Consider the following 18,535-nt stretch of genomic DNA (forward strand, 5'->3'; position numbering starts at 1 on the left):
CAAACTTGATAAATGAAAAAACATTGAAAGTTGTATATTTGTGCAATCATAGCATGGTAATACTCTAGAAAAACATAAGAGCACGCACAAAAAAGAATACCTGAAAAACAGTACTGCAAGCACTAAATGTCCGAGTGTTCTTCTTAACAGCCTCATAAATTCTGTCAAGTATTGCTTGAGCCCAATTAATTGATTCAAATGTGGACGCGTCAACGCAATACTTGTAGTTCCCACTCCTGATGTATGCATTTTCGCTAGATGGAAGGAAAATCTGGTCATCCACAAACAAGCGAACAAGCTGCTTGTATTGGTCTTTCTGTTCATCCGTTTCCACAGGCATGCGCCTCAAAATCTCTATCAAGGAGTGACAACTCAATTCCCTCTTAATCCTGTTTTTGTGCTTCTCCTTGTCGTTTCTATCTTTTTTCTCCTTTTTCTCATTCTTAGAAACATACAACTGTTTTAAACTATCCACAAAAGGTGGAAGCCGCATCATTTTATCCTTCCCCTGCATCTCAAATTCCCTGATTGGCTTACCGGTATGGTTGATTGATACTGAATCTGCAACCCGGTGTGCACAAAAACTGATTTCTATTCCCTCTTTGATCTTGAAGATACCTCTTTCTTGATCAAAAAAATCACAAAATAATTGAATGAGGGCAGCGGAGCAGCCACTCCCCTCCTTCACTCCCAATAGTTTGTAAATCTGGGAATCTTTAAAGAGTTCTCTTTTAAGAGAAACAGCCTCCTCATGTTGAGCATCAAGTACATCAGCTTCTGATTGTATGGTAGAATCATGTGTCTGAAATATTTTTTTGATGCTTATTAGCTGTCCTACTAAAGTAGCTAACTTTTCCACATGAGGCTGTGCATCTTGTACATCATGCGGCTGTGCATCTTGTACATTAGATTCATTATGCTTGAGTTCTTTAGACAAATCCATGTCGATGTCCCTGTCATAATTATTTGAACCATGTTAATAACCAGACCAAAACCCCTTACTTACGAGTAGTTCGCTACTATTTATACTAGCAGTCTCGTAGTATAAAATGGGGGGTGTTTACCTAAATACTCGGGGTGTAATGAATATGGGTGTTCAATCAGAAACACCCAATATTCAGCACACCCCAGTTTTTAAGGAAACACCCCATATTCCTTACAACCCCAGATTTCCCCCACCACAATTGTTATACAAGGGAGATATCTGAACGTAAAAGAACCACAAATTCGGGTGATGATATCTGAACGTAAAAGATTTAGCCAAACACCAATATATTTCTAACACCCCCATGTTACAAAGCACCCCAATATTAAGAACACCCCGAGTTTAATGTAAAGCACCCCGATATTCAGAACACCCCCATTTTACTGAAACACCCCGCTATTTCTAACACCCAAAGTTTACTGTTTGACACCCAAATATATTTTGCACCCCCAGTTTATGTCAAAACACCCATATATTCATTATCCCATCTGACACCCCCAATGTCCAACAAAGCACCCCGATGTTACTAACACCCCAAGTTGTTTGTTGAACACCACTATATTTAGAACACCCCCAGTTTTCTTTTTGACACCCCGATATTATGGACACCCCCCAGTGTACTGTTTGACACCCCACTATTGTGAGCACCCCCGGTTTATGGTAAAACGCCCCTATATTCCATACACCATGGCAACAACAGTAGTAATTGTGAGTGCAACAAACAAAAGAACTGTGGGAAATGAAGATTAACTGTCCATACCTGAATTGCAGAGAGGAGACGGAATTGCAGAGAACTTCAGAGAGAGGAGACGGAGAGAGGGAGACGGAAGAGAGGGAGCTTCAGAGAGAGGAGACGGAGAGCGGGAGGGAGACGGAAGAGCGGGAGGGAGACAGGGGTTCAAAATAAAGATTGGGGTGCTCTAGAAAAACAGGGGGTTCCGTAAATATTTGGGTGTCCTTTCCAAATTAAGAGGTGCTATAAAAATTGGGGTGTCAGCAAAAATATATGGGCCAAAAGGAAATGGGTCTCCTCCAAAATATAAATATAAGGGGTGCTTTTCGTGTTGTTCCGTGTCATGTTAGTAATAAAAATATAATAATAAAAATTAAGACAATAAAAAATTATACTATCTTATAAACTTATTATTTCGATTTATAATTAAATGTTACATTCCTTACTAGTAGGGATGCATACGAGTCGGATTTAGGGCTGTTAATGAAACGAATATTTAATGAAATATTCGGTATTCGAATTCGTTTAATATTATTCGTGTTCGTTTATTAATAAATACAAATACGAATTCAAATCTTAAAAAATATTCGGTTTGTTAACAAATACAAATTCGAATAGATAAATATTTGTATTCGCTATTCGCTTAATTATTCGGAAATTAAATATTATATATATATATATATATATATATATATATATTATTTAATATTATATAGAAACATGTTTATTGTGTACAGGTCTTACATTACACCCCCACATACTTCGATTTATAATTAAATATGCTTTTAATATATAGGGGTGTTCTATGTCATGTTTTTCCTACATTACCCAAATAAATTTCAATAGGTTTCAACTTTTAATTAGTCATATTTGTTTTTTCAATTTTGAACTTCAAATTATATATATGCTACTTCCAATTTCTAAATTTGTAATTTTTTAATATGATTTTACAAGAGTATTTGGATTTGGAGCTTTTGGATTTGGGGTTATTCGGTTTGGATTTGGGCCTTTTTGATTTGGTCTTCGATTTGTAGTTATTACCTCATTTTCGTGAGATTCAGGTTATATATTAGATAATATCCTTTATACGATTTTATCGCAACAGTGTTTTTGATAAAGAAGCCAGGTTTTCTATTTGTTTGATTTTTGCGTGATAAGTTGGTGGTGACCGCGAGTTATGATATAGAGTTAGCGGAGGTATTAAAAAATTCGGGAATCTGGTCCAGTTTTTATGGAAACGCCCCATATTAAAGAACACCCCTATATAAAGTACACCCCCAGTTGTTTAAAGAACACCCCTATATAAAGTACACCCCAACTTTGTAGCTGAACACCCCTATATGAAAAACACCCCAACTTTCTTTTCTAACACCCATATATTTGTTACACCCCCAGTTTACAGGATAACACCCCTATATTATATACACCCCCAGTGTATCCGATAACACCCCTATATACAGTACACCCCCAGTTTATTAAAGAACACCCCTATATAAAGTACACCCCAACTTTGTAGCTGAACACCCCTATATTAGAAACACCCCAACTTTCATTTCCAACACCCATATATTTGTTACACCCCCAGTTTTTTAAGGAACACCCCTATAAAAATTACACCCCAACTTTGTAGCTGAACACCCCTGTAGATATACTCAAAAGCATAAAAAATTACAGAAGTGCAAACATACAAATGAAAAGAAGAAACATACTACTAAGAACAGGCTAACATACATAATACTGCATAGACATCAGAACATTGGCCGAGCCATCAGAACATTCATATACTAACTTAGTTTTTCAACACAACATTCCAGCAATCATTTAACCATATTTCTCCACGTCATTCAACCGGTCACCCATCATTTTCTTCAATTCTTTCATAGCGTCCAAGTTTGCCTTGGTAAATTCTTCATGTTCCGCTCTCCTGGCCTTCTTCTCTCACTTCTGCCTCTTCTTCTCCAACTTGATAAACTCTTCGAGTTTATTACTCAGTTGGTCATGATCTTCCCGCAGCTTTTTAGTCTCCTCCTGCAACTTTTCAATTTTAGCAAGTTTCTTTTCAAATTTAGCTAATTTTCTTCTTTGAATAAGAACATTAGCACCACAAATCAAAGCGATGCAGGATAAAACTTCCAGATAAGAGTCGGTAACGGATGTAAGACGATTAATCAAAGCATCCGTTATCTCGCTTAAAGACATTGTAAAAGGGGGAGAGAAGAACAAGGGGAGAGAAGTTGAAGAAATAACATTCTTTAGACAATTTGATATCTGAATTAATAGGTCTCCAATCAAAATTAATAGCAAAGCACCACCCATCATCATCCCTCTCTGCCGTAGCCCCTGCAGTGTAGCCTCTGGCCTGTGACGGAGGTGACTGAAAGATAAATACTAAAGATATTGCTAGATCTTAATATTAATATCTTGGTAGATACCCAGAAAGTTTTCGAAAGACGGTCCCCAATGTCACAAAAATTAAGAAAAATGCCCAAAATACCAATCTTGAAAAAGATGGCCCCAAATACGACACTTCTCTCTTGAAAGACTCGAAGTTCTTGGTGATGCATTCCTCAAATTTGCAGTTGGCAGGCGTCTTTTTCTCTTGCATGGTACTTGGATTTTTTTTTTTTGCCTTTCCCTTCATAACCTTTTAACTTCGATTATTTTTAATTCAAATTAATTTGAATTGAAATAATATCCATTAAAATGTCACAATTAAAATTAATAATCTATCAACCATTTATCATTAATTGATAAGTATCAATAAGTTTATTAAGATAATTATGCTGCAAGTATGATTTTAATTCGATCATATTCATAAAATTTACTTTTAAGGAATAATTTCGAATTATTTTAATTATTTTAAATTATTTATTTAATTTCCATAAATTCATTTTATTTTTCGAAATTGATTTAAAAATTTTAAATCTCACTATTTAATTAGCCTTTTTCCCAGAAATAAGCCCTCATTTCTGAAATTCTGGGAAAAAGCTAGAATTTCTAACTTTTTTCTTAAAAAAACACTTTTTTATTTCAAATTCTGGAATCCCAAACACACATTAAATACTTGTATTTAAAAAAAATTATCTATAGATTTTAGATTTTAAACATGTAACTAATTATAAGGAATATGCCACTTGTAATGGTTCGATTTTTCGGTTTTTCGGTTTTAATTCGGCTCGGTTTTCGTCGGTTTTAACCGGTTTCGGTTTGGTTTCGGTTTTTATGCTCATCCCCTACCGGAGTGTACTTTATTTTAATAAGGAGTAATGCTAGGCACCCCAAAAAATTTCCCAAATTTTATACAAAATAATGTGACATTAGCTTTTTTTTTGCTAGAAAATAAAAGCACTTCATTGATCAGATAAATAATACAGCCGAGACAAACCCTCGAGGGCACATCACGCGGGATCCCATATTATAATTTGAAAAATTACCTATTTTACAAGAATTTGGGAATAATTTTGGGAAAACTTTGGGTGTTAGCCCTCACTATCACAATTTCTTACAAAATGGCCCCAAATACCAGTCTTGAAAAATACGGCCCCGACCTACCATAAATAAACAGTAAACGCTAGATGATGTAGCGTTTTTCCACTTTTTGTCCAAAATGCTACATGATCTAGCGTTTTGGACCCTAAAACGCTAGATCGTGTGACGTTTTACCCTTAAAACGCTATATCGTGTAGCGTTTTATAGCGTTTTTCAGTCCAAAACGCAAGATGATCCGGCGTTTTCTTCCAAAACTCAAAACGCCGGATTATCTAGCGCCACTAAATGGTATTTGGGGCCATCTTTTTCAAGATTGGTATTTTGGGCATTTTTCTTAATTTTTGTGACATTGGGGACCGTCTTTCGAAAACTTTCTGGGTATCTACCAAGATATTAATATTAAGATCTAGCAAGATCTTTAGTATTTATCTTTCAGTCACCTCCGTCACAGGCCAGAGGCTACACTGCAGGGGCTACGGCAGAGAGGGATGATGATGGGTAGTGCTTTGCTATTAATTTTGATTGGAGACCTATTAATTCAGATATCAAATTGTCTAAAGAAGGTTATTTCTTCAACTTCTCTCCCCTTGTTCTTCTCTCCCCCTTTTACAATGTCTTTAAGCGAAATAACGGATGCTTTGATTAATCGTCTTACATCCGTTACCGACTCTTATCCGGAAGTTTTATCCTGCATCGCTTTGATTTGTGGTGCTAATGTTCTTATTCAAAGATGAAAATTAGCTAAATTTGAAAAGAAACTTGCTAAAATTGAAAAGTTGCAGGAGGAGACTAAAAAGCTGCGGGAAGATCATGACCAACTGAGTAATAAACTCGAAGAGTTTATCAAGTTGGAGAAGAAGAGGCAGAAGCGAGAGAAGAAGGCCAGGAGAGCGGAACATGAAGAATTTACCAAGGCAAACTTGGAGGCTATGAAAGAATTGAAGAAAATGATGGGTGACCGGTTGAATGACGTGGAGAAATATGGTTAAATGATTGCTGGAATGTTGTGTTGAAAAACTAAGTTAGTATATGAATGTTCTGATGGCTCGGCCAATGTTCTGATGTCTATGCAGTATTATGTATGTTAGCCTGTTCTTAGTAGTATGTTTCTTCTTTTCATTTGTATGTTTACACTTCTGTAATTTTTTATGCTTTTGAGTATATCTACAGGGGTGTTCAGCTACAAAGTTGGGGTGTAATTTTTTTAAGGGTGTTCCTTAAAAAACTGGGGGTGTAACAAATATATGGGTGTTGGAAATGAAAGTTGGGGTGTTTCTAATATAGGGGTGTTCAGCTACAAAGTTGGGGTGTACTTTATATAGGGGTGTTCTTTAATAAACTGGGGGTGTACTGTATATAGGGGTGTTATCGGATACACTGGGGGTGTATATAATATAGGGGTGTTATCCTGTAAACTGGGGGTGTAACAAATATATGGGTGTTAGAAAAGAAAGTTGGGGTGTTTTTCATATAGGGGTGTTCAGCTACAAAGTTGGGGTGTACTTTATATAGGGGTGTTCTTTAAACAACTGGGGGTGTACTTTATATAGGGGTGTTCTTTAATATGGGGCGTTTCCATAAAAACTGGACCAGATTCCCGAATTTTTTAATACCTCCGCTAACTCTATATCATAACTCGCGGTCACTACCAACTTATCACGCAAAAATCAAACAAATAGAAAACCTGGCTTCTTTATCAAAAACACTGTTGCGATAAAATCGTATAAAGGATATTATCTAATATATAACCTGAATCTCACGAAAATGAGGTAATAACTACAAATCGAAGACCAAATCAAAAAGGCCCAAATCCAAACCGAATAACCCCAAATCCAAAAGCTCCAAATCCAAATACTCTTGTAAAATCATATTAAAAAATTACAAATTTAGAAATTGGAAGTAGCATATATATAATTTGAAGTTCAAAATTGAAAAAACAAATATGACTAATTAAAAGTTGAAACCTATTGAAATTTATTTGGGTAATGTAGGAAAAACATGACATAGAACACCCCTATATATTAAAAGCATATTTAATTATAAATCGAAGTATGTGGGGGTGTAATGTAAGACATGTACACAATAAACATGTTTCTATATAATATTAAATAATATATATATATATATATATATATATATATATATATATAATATTTAATTTCCGAATAATTAAGCGAATAGCGAATACAAATATTTATCTATTCGAATTTGTATTTGTTAACAAACCGAATATTTTTTAAGATTTGAATTAGTATTTGTATTTATTAATAAACGAACACGAATAATATTAAACGAATTCGAATACCGAATATTTCATTAAATATTCGTTTCATTAACAGCCCTAAATCCGACTCGTATGCATCCCTACTAGTAAGGAATGTAACATTTAATTATAAATCGAAATAATAAGTTTATAAGATAGTATAATTTTTTATTGTCTTTATTTTTATTATTATATTTTTATTACTAACATGACACGGAACAACACGAAAAGCACCCCTTATATTTATATTTTGGAGGAGACCCATTTCCTTTTGGCCCATATATTTTTGCTGACACCCTAATTTTTATAGCACCTCTTAATTTGGAAAGGACACCCAAATATTTACGGAACCCCCTGTTTTTCTAGAGCACCCCAATCTTTATTTTGAACCCCTGTCTCCCTCCCGCTCTTCCGTCTCCCTCCCGCTCTCCGTCTCCTCTCTCTGAAGCTCCCTCTCTTCCGTCTCCCTCTCTCCGTCTCCTCTCTCTGAAGTTCTCTGCAATTCCGTCTCCTCTCTGCAATTCAGGTATGGACAGTTAATCTTCATTTCCCATAGTTCTTTTGTTTGTTGCACTCACAATTACTACTGCTGTTGCCATGGTGTATGGAATATAGGGGCGTTTTACCATAAACCGGGGGTGCTCACAATAGTGGGGTGTCAAACAGTACACTGGGGGGTGTCCATAATATCGGGGTGTCAAAAAGAAAACTGGGGGTGTTCTAAATATAGTGGTGTTCAACAAACAACTTGGGGTGTTAGTAACATCGGGGTGCTTTGTTGGACATTGGGGGTGTCAGATGGGATAATGAATATATGGGTGTTTTGACATAAACTGGGGGTGCAAAATATATTTGGGTGTCAAACAGTAAACTTTGGGTGTTAGAAATAGCGGGGTGTTTCAGTAAAATGGGGGTGTTCTGAATATCGGGGTGCTTTACATTAAACTCGGGGTGTTCTTAATATTGGGGTGCTTTGTAACATGGGGGTGTTAGAAATATATTGGTGTTTGGCTAAATCTTTTACGTTCAGATATCATCACCCGAATTTGTGGTTCTTTTACGTTCAGATATCTCCCTTGTATAACAATTGTGGTGGGGGAAATCTGGGGTTGTAAGGAATATGGGGTGTTTCCTTAAAAACTGGGGTGTGCTGAATATTGGGTGTTTCTGATTGAACACCCATATTCATTACACCCCGAGTATTTAGGTAAACACCCCCCATTTTATACTACGAGACTGCTAGTATAAATAGTAGCGAACTACTCGTAAGTAAGGGGTTTTGGTCTGGTTATTAACATGGTTCAAATAATTATGACAGGGACATCGACATGGATTTGTCTAAAGAACTCAAGCATAATGAATCTAATGTACAAGATGCACAGCCGCATGATGTACAAGATGCACAGCCTCATGTGGAAAAGTTAGCTACTTTAGTAGGACAGCTAATAAGCATCAAAAAAATATTTCAGACACATGATTCTACCATACAATCAGAAGCTGATGTACTTGATGCTCAACATGAGGAGGCTGTTTCTCTTAAAAGAGAACTCTTTAAAGATTCCCAGATTTACAAACTATTGGGAGTGAAGGAGGGGAGTGGCTGCTCCGCTGCCCTCATTCAATTATTTTGTGATTTTTTTGATCAAGAAAGAGGTATCTTCAAGATCAAAGAGGGAATAGAAATCAGTTTTTGTGCACACCGGGTTGCAGATTCAGTATCAATCAACCATACCGGTAAGCCAATCAGGGAATTTGAGATGCAGGGGAAGGATAAAATGATGCGGCTTCCACCTTTTGTGGATAGTTTAAAACAGTTGTATGTTTCTAAGAATGAGAAAAAGGAGAAAAAAGATAGAAACGACAAGGAGAAGCACAAAAACAGGATTAAGAGGGAATTGAGTTGTCACTCCTTGATAGAGATTTTGAGGCGCATGCCTGTGGAAACGGATGAACAGAAAGACCAATACAAGCAGCTTGTTCGCTTGTTTGTGGATGACCAGATTTTCCTTCCATCTAGCGAAAATGCATACATCAGGAGTGGGAACTACAAGTATTGCGTTGACGCGTCCACATTTGAATCAATTAATTGGGCTCAAGCAATACTTGACAGAATTTATGAGGCTGTTAAGAAGAACACTCGGACATTTAGTGCTTGCAGTACTGTTTTTCAGGTATTCTTTTTTGTGCGTGCTCTTATGTTTTTCTAGAGTATTACCATGCTATGATTGCACAAATATACAACTTTCAATGTTTTTTCATTTATCAAGTTTGATTGTGTTCCTGACTGTGTTAGGCACTCATTTATGATAAAATTCCGAAGTTGGTTCTCGAGGACATGAAACTTAAGTCAGCTCTAGTACCGGCAGATAAATACCCGGTGATTAGGAGGAAGAAAGAAATATGGAAATTGAAGCTTGATGAACTGAACTCCGAAGACGTAAGTATCAGCTTTCCTCTCTCTCTCTCTCTCTCTCTCTCTCTCTCTCTCTCTCTCTTGTGATAAGTAAGGCTAAGGTTTTTTTATATGTTTTTTAGATCAATAAATGTGGTCTTTGTTCTCAACTTGACCATGGACTTGACCATGGCCACCACACGCCACTTTTTCAGAAAGCTTGTGAGGGTGAGTTTAGGCAAATTAAAGCCCCATGTGTGTGTAATATTCCTTCTTGACTAATTTTTTATATTTTAAGCTATGCAGGTGTCATGCTTGCGCATGTAATCGGGCAAGCAAGACAGGTACTAGAGGGATCCTTGGAGGGTGATTACCTCTCGGAAATCAATGATTTTGGTCTTGTTGAAGACTTGAAAACTCAATATTTGGTAAATTCATATTACATAAGTAGCAATCTATTGTCCTTTAGAAAATATTAATCTATTTTCTGTTTGTTCCTTGTAACATCAACAGGGAATAGATGATAGAGATGACTGGAGGTTAATTGAAGCTCTTTCAATGAAGGATGCCTGCAGATACACAGAGCCAGAAGCTCTGCTGATTAACCTAAGTTCCACTCCAAAAACTTCGAACATTGTAACTGTTCATCCTCAAATTGCGGAGCCATCTGCGGAGCAACTATGCGTGCAAGTATTTAATTTATTAAATTGACCTTGCCCTTAAATAAAATTGATTTTTTTTATTTAATATTGTGGATAGCATCCGACTCTTGGTTAGATTATTTATCAGCATTTCAATAAAATAGATTTGTCTATATACAAGATTGTCCTGATTGAGAAGCAAATTATTTAAAAAATGCAGAACTTACACATAGTATAATTAAATCTGTGGTTTATTATATGATTAATTACTCAATTAAGTTGCCAACTAAAAGGTAAGATTGTTATATTTATTATACATTTATATTAGTCCGGGGTGGATAATTATCAAGTTAATCTCACATACCATCTAACTTCTAAATATTAATTATACATCCTACACACAAAAATAAAATAAAAATATTTTAAAATATGAATAATACCTTCAATTTTTGAGTAGCTGGATCGTCAAAGTGGTACACATGATTCATGAACTCCATATTAGAAATATGCCCTTGTTTTTCTTCCTCGAGTTCCTATATGGTAAAGTTGGACATGTTACATGATACTAAATACAAACAGTTTTTTGAGTTAAAGCTGCAAGTAAACTCATAGTAAATGAAATGAATAAGAGGCACACACAATAGATAATATACCTCCCTTCTCTGGCTGAAAGCTGAAAGGCTTGGCCCCACTGTGGTGAATATGTTCCACCTGCGCTCGAGCTTTCTTGGCATTATCAGACCTTTTTTTAAATAAGTCAGACCCCATATACGAGTTGAGGTTGTCCCAAATACGTTGGCTGAAGTAATGAGGCCTGAAAGAACGTCGAGTAGCAGTTTTTAAACCTCCCCTCCTTGCATATACAGCTGATTGCTCTGCCCTTTTCTTTTCCTGATAAGGGAGGTTCTTCTAATTCTTTTTCACAAACTCTTTGACAGCCCTATCCGCCTCTGTTGGATCACTATCCTCCGGATATGCATAGTATTTTTGTCAAACAAGAATAAAAGATTACATATACATCTCAGCGAATTAATCTGAAAAAAAAATGAAAGAGAAAGTAGATAAAACCTTGAACTCCTTAAGACAGCGGTCATAAAAGGCTTCACGTTCCAGTCCCTTTGATTGATGCGTATTTTCATCCCAATTCACTTTGATAATGTAGCTGAGAGTCTTTTTCTTCTTAGCCTCCCTGATGCTATATAATTAAAATACAATTAGAATGCGTGTAGTGTTGACATGTGTTAGATTAAACGAGAAAATGAGTAAGAACTGAGAATAAAACATACCTTCTTCCTCCGAGGAAATGAACAATTCCCCTATCTTCAGACCTAGCTGGTTACTCCATTGTTTCCCCAGCTCCACGACCCCGTCCTTCACCAATACCATTTCCCCGTCCACCACATCCACGACCCCTTCCTTCCGCACTATCATTTCCCCGTCCACCTCTTCCCCTACCCGCTTTACTTCCCCTCCCCCCTCCATCACCACCATTGGAACCAGCTCCCTGAATATAATAAGAGATACACATTATATCAGAACCAACAATTTGTGTAACAAATCAGCAAGAATAAATTCAAATCTACATTTAACATTCTCTTTTACTACTAATTTGTGTAACAAATCAGCATCTTAATAGGCCAGGAATAAGAGTTTGCACTGTAATATCATCAGTACTACTATATCATAATCTCTTAAATTGGAGTCAGTGTTGGTTTTTTTTAGATTATCAAAAGAAACACTAGCATATGCATATACAGTTTGCACTGTGAAGCCAAAGTGCCTTCTCTTTTTGCCATCTCTTTTCCTTTCATAGAAATAACTAAAGAGCTGGTTGAAAACACAGTTGTACCTCCCATAGTGGCTGGAAGAGAGCTGGTTGAGGAGGAGGGTAACAAGCGATATCCCAGGCGAAATCGGAAGCAACCAGACACTCTTCTTTCTCAAATGAACCAAGAGACCATAAAAGCCAAAAAGCAGAGAAAACATTAGTGACAAGGATTATCAGGATCCAAATCCTGATAATCCAGTGGAGCCTGAAGTTGCAGATATGTGTGTACATGTGTGTACACACATAGATATCCAGTGGAGACTGATAGAGCCAAGTACATGTGTGTACTGATGATTTATTTCGTTTAGTTGAATCTCTCCATGCCATCATGTTATTAATCTCATATATTAATTAGATTTAACACATCAAAACAAAAAAAAATAAGAAGAAACTGAGATAAATATAGATTAATTAGATCCTTAAACTTTGTTACAATCAGAGCAATTTTTCCATGGTAAAATAATACATAGAGAAACTTGTAAAGAATATATATCATTTACTTTCCCTCTCCTTTCTTACTTCCCCACACCCCATCATCATTTCTAGTGCAGAATGAAGTAACGCGGCCCGCTCCTCCTTGTGCTTTTCAAGAAGAGCTATCTTACTTTCATTGTTTTTTATCACAATCCTTAGCAGTTTTATAATATTCTTCAACTCTGCAACTTCTACTTCAAGCTCTTCGACTTTCATCTTCAGCTCTGCACGCTCCATATTCTCCATTATGTAAAAGGAAATGGAGAAATGGAGAAATATATATAGACACGTAAAAGGAAAACAAAAGGTCAGCAAACAAAAGGTCAGCAGCAAAATGAATTGAATAGACACGTACCTGATATTTATATTAGTTTTAGATTTTTTGAGTCTTGCTAACTAAATAATTATTAATAAAAAACTTCAGTACACACACGTACTGATAATTATTTATATTATTTATAAGACTTTGGTAATAGAATTTGTTAGAATTGAATATGTCAGTTGGAGTGTATTACAACTATTATATGGTGTAGTTAGATTGGGCTGTTATTACTTTTGCATTCCACTATATGGTGTCTCACTTTATACCGTATAATAAAAATGTTAATTGAAAAATGTAGAAAATTTTTAATTTAATGATTTTTAAATTAGAAAAATATGAAATCTTATTCAAAAATACAATAACTAAAATAATAAAGATTAATTTTATTAAAATAAGTATTATTGACTTAAAATAATTAAATTGGAGTTAAAATAAAAATAATTGATGTTGCCGACAAAAATAGCGAGAAACAAAATTTTGGATAAGATTAATTTTACGCTTATTATATATAAGGGGGAGCCAAAAATAAGGGGTGTATTTGACTAAACTGGGGGGTGCAATAAATACGGGGTTGCGTTTTACAAAAACTGTGGGTGTAAAAAATAAGGGGGTGTGTTTATTGAGAAAGAGGGGGTGCGAGAAATACAGGAATAAATACTGGGGTGTTCGTTAAGAAAAAGGAGGTGCCACAAATACGGGGTGTTTTTTCAGAAAGAAGGGGTTCCCTTACGAAACTCGGGGTGTGATATATCGATGTATATATAATATTATATAGTCATATAAATATACATATTTAATTATGCACATATATAATATAATATATATAAATATATATATATATATATATAAATATTTATTCATATCAACATATAATTTTATATGTATATGTACGTATATTTAAATATATTATCATATATTTAAATAATATACATATTATTATGTGTGAATATAAATATATATAAATATATATATATATATATATATATATTATTTATATATATATGCACATAATAATATAAATGTTTCATTTCTAGAATCTTATAAGCGTCTTCAATGGAAACAACATCTTCTACCTTGTTCTTGCACAAAGTTTTAAGTCTATTACAAGAAAATTGTAGAGCATACGTACGACAATCATGTATTATATGTATTATATAGTTTTTAATTTTATTTTTTTAGTAATAAATTATAAATAAATTTTTAAATCAATCACGTTATATTAAGAGTTTTTTTTTATTTAGCATTCTCATCCTATTTTCCTAACCATGGTTAGATTAATAATTCAATTTAAATGTAAATAATTATAATAATTTAATATTTTATAATTATTTTTATAGATAAAAATAAAGAAGAAAAAAGTATAGACAAATAAGGGGACAAATTTGGGGAAAATTGTACAGGTCTTGTATTCCTTCATCCCTAACTAAGACAGTTGTAGCAACTTTCTTCTCGGTAGTACCCTGTCCACAAGCAAAATCTTGTAGACACGAGTGATAAACATACACTAGGCTTCGCAAACGAGCATCTGACCAACAGAACATAATACTAGCAGACCCGCTTAACTAGAAAAAACCAACAAATATGTTAGAGCACAATAAAAATTTGAGGGCAAGCCGAACAAATAGATCAAAATCATTAGGTTACTTACATTTACATCGGTGACACGCGTGGGCTTAGCATCAGGTGGAAGATATTCATTAAACCTTTCATGTTTAACCAAAGCCCTAAGCTCCTTACATGCAGGTTTACCAAGTCTTATTTTCAAGCCAAAATAATGTTGCGTTTTATTTTTATAACTTTCAGCAATCTCAGAGAGCTTATTTATAATGCCAGCATCCCCGGGATAATCATTAGCTTCTTCATCAGTCAACTCGAGCAACGGCTCCCTCAGATGTTGCAATAACAGCACATACGAATCACGTGTATCTTGACTATACACATAGTTAAAGAAGTTGGTTACTAGGACTGCCAACCTCTGGTCTGTCCATACGTAGGACATCTGTATAAAACAATCAAATATAAATGTTTTCCAGTTAGCAGTTAGCATTCCAGTTAGCATTCTCTGTGCATTTTCAACCTAGACTTGATACTGTTCTTAGTAAATTGAAACAAAAACAATGCTTGAAAGTGAAAAGCCAAACTACCTCTCTTATATCTGTCCCTCTTTATCGAAATGTGTTTAATTAGTCGATATAAACTGGAGAACAGATACAGCACAAGAATGCCAAGAACTTGGTGTTTTTCATTTATTGAGATAACTTACATATTAAAACAATGTAAAAGCAGATAACCAACTACATGCTAGAAAATATTCAGCCAAACACCAACTTACATATAAAACTATTTATATGATAGAAACATATAAATAGTTTGAGATTATCCAACACTCTTTACTCTCTTTAAAATCAACTTTTATCTTTAATCTCTTAACAATAAAATCAACGAGAATTACAAGACTACAAATAGAACTGCAATAGGAGATTAAGGCTACTAATCGAAGACTATTTCGAGAGTTTAATGGATGAGTTTGCATCTAGAAATGCATGTAGAGCTATTTTTAAGAAATATTACTAACTGAACATATGAATTAATGTAATATCCGGGATTTCGGCATGTATTTATTTATGTCAGTATGTAAATATTTTATGAATATTATGTGAATTAATCGTGAATTATATGTTAAGTGACTTGCTGTATGATCGTCTATGTGTGTTATGACTTGTAAGTTGATAATTTTTATATGATCAGATCAAAATATGGAGAATTTTGGCACTTACCTGATAAATTATGGATTATTATATGATTTGATATTTGATTTAAGGATTTAATTAAGTATATTATAAAATATTATTATTAATTGATTTTTAAAACCCGTTTACTCGATAATTAAACCCCGGGGGGCTTCCGGGAAAGTTTCGCCGGTTTGTTATTCGAGATATTCTGAACAACTTTCGTGTTTTAACTTTTCTCATCTGGTGTACGGATTTACGTGAAAGATTTTCGGAATGATTTTATGAATATTTTTATTATTATTGTATCGTATCGATAAACGTGTACGCCGGATAATTTTAACCCCAAATTATTTTGGCTAAAGCATTATATTCTCGTATTTCGTGCCAATCAAAGCTCGGAGCCCCATAAGTTCTCGTAATGTGTGTATTTGATATTTATCTGTAAAGTCGGTTCCGAACGGATCAGTTTTATTAATACTTAATGATTAAGAAGTATATTTATGTCCGGTATGATCCAAATGGGGGCCAGTTATTCGTAATTATAAATAGGATAATTATTAGTTTATTTTTCATAATTATCATTTCAATACACGGGAATCGAGAGAAACCGGGATAGTGTTCTTCGCGTTCGGGAAATTCAATCGAAGGATTGGAGACGTTATCGGACTCAGAATCGAGCGTGCGAATAGTCAAAACGAAGATATCGAAGCGTAGAATCCAAATCAAGCATCAAAAACCACACTAGATTCATAGTTTGTAAGTAATTTTAACTTTTAAATTCGAGCTAATTAGGGTTTAATTAGGGCTTTTTGATTTTGATATGTTTTATGTGATTTTATGCTTCCATGATGTAGATAATCCTCTCCTGATCATTTTGGTATATCATATGTGCGATTTGGATGTCAATAACATGTTCAAAACTGTGTTTTAGTTTCGAATTAAGATTTTAGGGTTTATGTTCGTATGAATATTTTTAATTGAAATTGGGGCTTTTGATTCTGCTTAATCTGGGATGATATAAGTTATACCATTAGATAGAGCATCTTACGAGGAGTCGGTTGAGCTATATTTGGAAGTCGGGGGACCTGGAAATCGACCGGAACGGAGCCGACGAAGCTCGCCGTCGCCGGCGAATTTCCCGGCCACAATCCGGCCGATTCCGGCGTCTTTTGACGAAACCAACTGCATAAATGGATTCCTGGTGACATGGGGAGTAGATCTGCAGTGTATGGTGGTCGGAGGAGGCGGTAAACGCCGTCTCCGGCGTAGCAGGTGGTGGCCGGCGGAAAAATTTCCGTTTGGTCACCCACCTTTTGAAGGTGATGAAGTTGTTGTACTGTGGTTTTAAAAACTTGCAATTCAAACCTTTAAGTTTCAGAAACTTGCAGTTTAAACCCTGAAGTTTTAAAACTTTTAAAAACTGATTTATTTTAATTTATTTAATTTCGAAAATCATTTATTTATTTTTCAAAAATAGTTTTTAATTATTTCTTTATTCAAAAATAAATCTAAATTACTTTATTAATTAATTTTAATTAGTAATTAATTATAATAATTAGTCAATTAATTTAAATATTAATTGATTAATTGTTTTAATTATTTATTAATTGATTTTAATTGATTTATTAATTAGATTTAATTGTTTTAATTGTTTTAAAAATCCAGAAAAATAGTTTCAAGCTTTAGAAAATTATTCTAAAATATGTTGAAGGTTCGTTAATTGATTTCAAGTGATTTCGAACCTTATTTCGAGTATTCGGACTTGTTTATTTAGTTATAAATTGATTCTTTTACCCGTTTTTATTCCGAAAAATGTTTAAAAATTCATAACAAATACCAGAAAAATCATTTTAACCCCAAACCTTTTCTGAAAAGCTATATCATTGATTCTCTTATGTGTTATGTGTTATGTGTTACTTGATTGATATGTAAAATGCTTATGTGAACATTATATGACTGTTTTATTGGTATCTTTTGAACCGTATATCGGATTTAAGTGAAACGAAGGGTAGATAGAAGCTTGTTTCAATTATGAAACAAATAGGATGACATGAGAATGAATATTGATAGATGAATATTATGATTATCAGAGAAGGACAGGCTTAGAAAAGGAAAGCAGGTAGTGTTGGAGTGATTCTGTTTAGTGAAAGCTATAGAGAGAAGTGAAGCTTCTGAATAAGGCAAGTGCTCTATTCTCAACTTATACTTTTGTAAACTCCTTGAGTTACTCTTCTGCATATAGTGTCATTGTTCTGGATAGATTTGAAAGTACTTCTGTTGATATATTGTGCTATTGATCCTGATTATTGATAAACCTTATTCAATCCTTTCAACACCTGAATTGCAAGCTGAACCTTGATTTTGATTTCAATTAAACTTATACCCATTCCTTTGAGACTGGACAACACAAATCATTTGCTCTGATACTCTTCCATCCTTGAATGACCACACAGTACAAGCCTATATGCTACAATACTTCACCAAATGATACAATGTCTTACCAAATACCTATACTACTCTTTTGAAGAATGTTCACACATATACACCCTAACACTTGAAATTCCTACAAGTTAAACATATTTGAAACCTCAAGCTGTTCTCGCTGACATTATTCTCTATACAAAACCTCAGATTAGCTTCACTGTATACTTGATCTTCCTTTCAACCTCAAGACAT

The 18,535-nt window shown here is 34.5% G+C and overlaps 3 protein-coding genes across 3 annotated transcripts in view; 1 reads left to right on the top strand and 2 right to left on the bottom strand.

Annotated features, from left to right (window-relative positions):
- Positions 1 to 10,639, top strand: part of LOC135149539 (uncharacterized) — a 12,069-nt gene extending 1,430 nt beyond the window's left edge. Inside the window, exons 3-8 of the mRNA XM_064085276.1 lie at positions 8,789 to 9,641; positions 9,764 to 9,907; positions 10,006 to 10,090; positions 10,169 to 10,290; positions 10,376 to 10,552; positions 10,622 to 10,639. Coding sequence (XP_063941346.1) covers positions 8,799 to 9,641; positions 9,764 to 9,907; positions 10,006 to 10,090; positions 10,169 to 10,290; positions 10,376 to 10,552; positions 10,622 to 10,639 — 1,389 coding nt within the window. The 5' untranslated portion in view covers positions 8,789 to 8,798. The remainder of the gene's footprint in view (positions 1 to 8,788; positions 9,642 to 9,763; positions 9,908 to 10,005; positions 10,091 to 10,168; positions 10,291 to 10,375; positions 10,553 to 10,621) is intronic.
- Positions 1 to 12,286, bottom strand: part of LOC135149538 (uncharacterized) — a 13,164-nt gene extending 878 nt beyond the window's left edge. Inside the window, exons 1-5 of the mRNA XM_064085275.1 lie at positions 11,790 to 12,286; positions 11,572 to 11,698; positions 11,157 to 11,464; positions 10,944 to 11,036; positions 101 to 953 (exon numbers count right to left, since the gene is read on the bottom strand). Of these exons, the coding sequence (XP_063941345.1) occupies positions 101 to 943 (843 nt within the window). The 5' untranslated portion in view covers positions 944 to 953; positions 10,944 to 11,036; positions 11,157 to 11,464; positions 11,572 to 11,698; positions 11,790 to 12,286. The remainder of the gene's footprint in view (positions 1 to 100; positions 954 to 10,943; positions 11,037 to 11,156; positions 11,465 to 11,571; positions 11,699 to 11,789) is intronic.
- On the bottom strand, positions 11,840 to 13,051 carry LOC135149540 (uncharacterized). The gene is made up of 2 exons (XM_064085277.1): positions 12,851 to 13,051; positions 11,840 to 12,007 (listed from the first exon to the last, which is right to left on the bottom strand). Exons 1-2 carry the CDS (start codon positions 13,049 to 13,051, stop codon positions 11,840 to 11,842), a joined length of 369 nt encoding a protein of 122 aa, XP_063941347.1.
- Between the last annotated feature and the right edge of the window lie 5,484 nt (positions 13,052 to 18,535).

This window comes from Daucus carota, chromosome 9 (genome assembly GCF_001625215.2).
Source record: "Daucus carota subsp. sativus chromosome 9, DH1 v3.0, whole genome shotgun sequence".
Lineage (NCBI taxonomy): Eukaryota > Viridiplantae > Streptophyta > Magnoliopsida > Apiales > Apiaceae > Daucus > Daucus carota.

Coding starts and splice junctions, on each gene's coding strand:
- LOC135149540 (XM_064085277.1), bottom strand. CDS start 13,051: ATGGAGAATATGGAGCGTGCAGAGCTGAAGATGAAAGTCGAAGAGCTT. Junction 12,008..12,850: donor TGATGATGGGGTGTGGGGAA/GTAAGAAAGGAG, acceptor TATTATATTCAG/GGAGCTGGTTCCAATGGTGG.